The 3,807-nt window shown below is 58.2% G+C and overlaps 1 protein-coding gene across 5 annotated transcripts in view; it reads right to left on the bottom strand.

Annotated features, from left to right (window-relative positions):
• STX3 (syntaxin 3) overlaps positions 1 to 3,807 on the bottom strand; it is a 29,958-nt gene that overhangs the window by 9,918 nt on the left and 16,233 nt on the right. For all 5 annotated transcript variants that reach the window (XR_001145482.1, XR_001145483.1, XM_012725582.1 and 2 more), the window contains exons 3-5: positions 2,756 to 2,855; positions 1,215 to 1,289; positions 290 to 357 (exon numbers count right to left, since the gene is read on the bottom strand). Coding sequence is in view for 3 of the 5 variants with exons in the window: in XM_012725582.1 (XP_012581036.1) it covers positions 290 to 357; positions 1,215 to 1,289; positions 2,756 to 2,855 (243 nt within the window). In the remaining 2 variants the exon portion in view is untranslated. The remainder of the gene's footprint in view (positions 1 to 289; positions 358 to 1,214; positions 1,290 to 2,755; positions 2,856 to 3,807) is intronic.

Genomic DNA, 3,807 nt, shown 5'->3' on the forward strand with positions numbered 1-3,807 from the left:
AATGAGCTAAGGGACAACTAAGGTCCCATTTCCTCAGCTGGAGATAAGGCGTGGCTGAGTCCCAGGCTGGGCTCCCTGCAGAGGGGGTGAGTGACCAGCCCTGCTGGACTGGCCAGCCCCGCCTCACCCTGGAGGCTCCCTTGACTCTCCCACTAATTCATTTCCAAATGAGAACCTGAGGGGGGGGGAGGGGGAAGGGGGGGAGGGAGGGAAGGCTCCCTGGCTGAAGGGGAACAAAGAGAAGGCTGGACCTCGGTGGCCTGGCGTGGTCTGGCCCAGGAAATCGTACCTGGGACTTCCTGATGCGAAGGTCCGCGGACGACCCGACCTCATAGTCCTCGATGTTCCTCTCCATGCCTGGCGAGCAGATAGGCAATTCAAGCAACATGTCCTCGGCTCTCTTCTAAGACAAGACCGTTCCCGCCAGCCTCCCACTCAGTCCCTCATGCCCGTGACACCGCTCTGGCACCGGGACTTCCTGGAAGGCACCTCAGCAGAGCTAGCACCACAGGTAAGGTGGGTCTCTGCACCTCAAGACTCAGGCTCAGGGCCCCGCCGGCCACTCACGGGCTGTGTGACTCGGGTAACACCTCCCGGGGTTCCTGCTCTCCCCCCACCAGCTGAAGAGCAGCAAGAATGCAGACACCAGCCCTGCCTGGAGCCTGCACACTGGCATCGCCCCAAAGCTCCTGCTAAAGACCTCTACCCCCTCCCCGGCACAGGCATTGCAGTCTGTGTCTCTGGAAGTAATGATCGGCCGGGCTGGGCAAGGCCGTCTTCGCCCTCTGTCCCTGCATGCACCCCCACCCCCCCAGACGCAGACTATAGCAGGGACCATGCAGCCCACCCCAGGGGCTGGGCGCCACGCGGCTCACTCCAGGCTGCTCATCAGCGCCCAGAGGGAGGCAGGGGAAGCAGGACACGTGAGCAAAGTCGAGGGACTGAGAACTGACAGTAGCACAGCTCCTCAACAGCTGACAGAGGACAAGCGCCGCCGGACTGGGCCCCGGGACCCCTTCAGCCGCAGCCATGACTCAAGGGTGGGTAAAGGCTCCAGGGTGATGAGAGGTCATTCCAGTCGTTCCAGACGGTGCCCAAGCCACAAGCAAAGGCAGAACAGGGCTGCCACTTCCCCCAGGGCTGAGCTGGGTCCAGAAGAGCTGGGCCCTGCCATGTGTCAGGGGGCTGGGGGGGGAGGGGGCACCCCCTCTTACTCTTCAGCTTGTTCCGGACGTTGTTGGCCCTTTTCTTGATCTCAGCCGTGAGCTGCTCTAGGTCATCCTTGGTCTCTGGGTAAACAGAGGTGGCAGAATCAGTTAGAAGCTAGTTGTTCTGTGAGGGACAGCTCTCACAGAGCGGGTGGCCCTTTCCCAGACGCCCGTCCCACGCAGCTGCCTTTATCCCGGGGTGCTTCCCAGAAAGCCTCACAGAGAACTGACTGTTACAAACCATTTTCATGGGTCCCCTCCCAGACCTACAAAATGAAATCACCCAGGTTGGAACTCACACTCTGCCTTTTAAACAAGACTTGCCAGTGCCTGAGACTTGGAGAACCTGGCTTTTACAAGGAACAATCTTCAACTTAGAAGGTAGAGGAGTGTCCTACAGGATCTCGAAAAGAGATCTCACCCAAGGCTCGTCGACTTAGAGCGAGGCATTTATGACATGCCTACTGTGTGCCCAGGGCTGCCCTAGGGTGTACAAGCTGTGACTACGAACAATGCCATCCCTCAGCACCTAGCACAAGCTCAGACCTGAGCTGGAACCTAAAGCGTCCAAAGAGGATACAGGTCCCGCCTTTCAGGGGCTCGCTGTCCAGGGGTTGAAAAGGTCAAAAACTTCAGCAGTGGGGAGAGCACATGCACTATGGTGTACGAGCTGGTCAAGCTCACAGCCACGGGGAAGCGGCCAGGCACCACCCACAGAGGCCCGAAGGCACCTGAAGACAGATGGTGTCGGCAGATTCTCCAACAAAGACTGAGAGTCAGCCAGACAGAACAGGAAACTAAGAGTGGGTGATGGCATGTGTGAAGTGAGGGGCCACAGCACTTAGGGTGTAGTCTGGCTGCCCCGTGGGTGACATGGGGGAGGGTGGCAGGAGAAAAGCGAGGCAGGGAAGTCGGCCAGCGACTGGGATGGTGACTGGGACGGTGCCCGAGACGGGGACAGTGACCGGGACCATGACGGTGATCGGGACAGTGATGGGGACAGTGACCAGGAGACCAGGACAGTGACCGGACGGCTCCCACGTGCTCTGCTGCGCACTCCAGCTTCGATCTTTAGGAAACAGTGAGCCGTTAGGAAACAGTAAGCCGCTGAAGGGGTTAAAGAGTAATACAGTGGTGTGAAGTTTGCCCTCCGTCCTTAAGGAATGTGAGCACAGCTCTGTACCAGACCCGAGAAACGTGAACTACTGGGGGAAATAAGGGCAGCCAGCAGGACTTCTGAGGCAGAGGGATCCCGCACGCGCCATTGACAACACGGTGGCAGACAGTGGGTGGAGTGGGAGGGTCTGAAAAGGGGAAAAGCATTTCAGGCCGGAACAGGGGCAAGGCAGGGAGGTAGGCGAGAAGCACTCGCGCAGGAAAGGGAGAGGATGGACTCAGTGAAGGGGAAGCTGACAGGCAGTGTGAGGCGGGATGCCACAGCCTGACGTCACTGAGCTGCTCCCTCCTCCTCCCTGCAGGAGGAAAGAGCCCAGGCTGGCTCTGACCCAAGCACTGGCTGGCACCGGTGACCCGCCCCATGCACTCACTGGGCTCCGGAATGGGCGCAGACAGAATGATGCTATAGAGCTTTTTAGCCCCCTCCACGTGCTCGGAGATCTTGTCAATGTTCAGCCGGGTTTCCTCGATCTACAATCAGAAAAACAACCATCGCTGTCATCGAGAGCAAGAGCCAAGGCGCAGAGTCGAGGCGGGCAGCGCCCCCTGCTGGGCGGGGCCGGCCATGGCCGCTGCCGCTGCAGTCTGAGTCGCGTCTTGAGGTTCCTCCAAGCTCACTGCCCACGCTGCTCCCCAGGCTGAGGCTGGGCCGCTGGGTGCTCACGGCCCTTTCTGTCTTTGTGCACTTCTTGTCTTCATGTTTCCTCAAGTGTTGATTTTCACAACTTTGAATTTCTGGGTATTTATTGTCAGTTACATGCAATTTCCTTTTGTGTACTTGCCAGATAACCAAAGACTTCGGGGGTTTGGGGGTGTGAAGGGGACCTAATAGGGAATCTAAAAACTCAAAAGAGCTATTTGTGCGCGCGTGTTTGGGGTTGTTCTACGACGGCTGACATTATCCCATGCGATCATTACCCGGAGTTACGGACCCCTGTCTCAGAACCGGGCCCTTCACAGCATGCCTGCAAAGCCACATCCCTCCCTCCTCTTTCGACATGAAAACACAAGCACTTGGGGGTACAAGAGCTCACTGCAGGCCATTCTGCAAGAAGGCAAAGCTGAGGCTTGAACCCAGGCCCCTGCCTGACACTAAACCCTGTGGCCCGAACCTGGAGAAGGCTGAGGGCGACCTGGGGGAGGGGCGGCGGGTGGGGGTTCATGTCTCTCTCCCAAGTCCCTGCATCTTCAACCAGCCACAGGTGGCCACACTGCTGGACTCACTGCCCTTGTGGTGGACACAGGTGCCTCTCACCGAAATCAGGGGCCTTGACGCGGATTCTCTAACCAAAGCTCCCAACAGACAGCTTTTTAGACCAGGAGGGCTCAAGGAACCCTACTATGGAGGGAAGTTCACAAGGATTTTTGAACCTTAAGAACCAAGCTAAATGTGCAGCAAGTGTGTCCTCCCCTGGCCTTCTTA

The sequence above is a fragment of the Condylura cristata genome, unplaced genomic scaffold, assembly GCF_000260355.1.
Source record: "Condylura cristata isolate star-nosed mole 26May11 unplaced genomic scaffold, ConCri1.0 scaffold00015, whole genome shotgun sequence".
Taxonomy (NCBI): domain Eukaryota; kingdom Metazoa; phylum Chordata; class Mammalia; order Eulipotyphla; family Talpidae; genus Condylura; species Condylura cristata.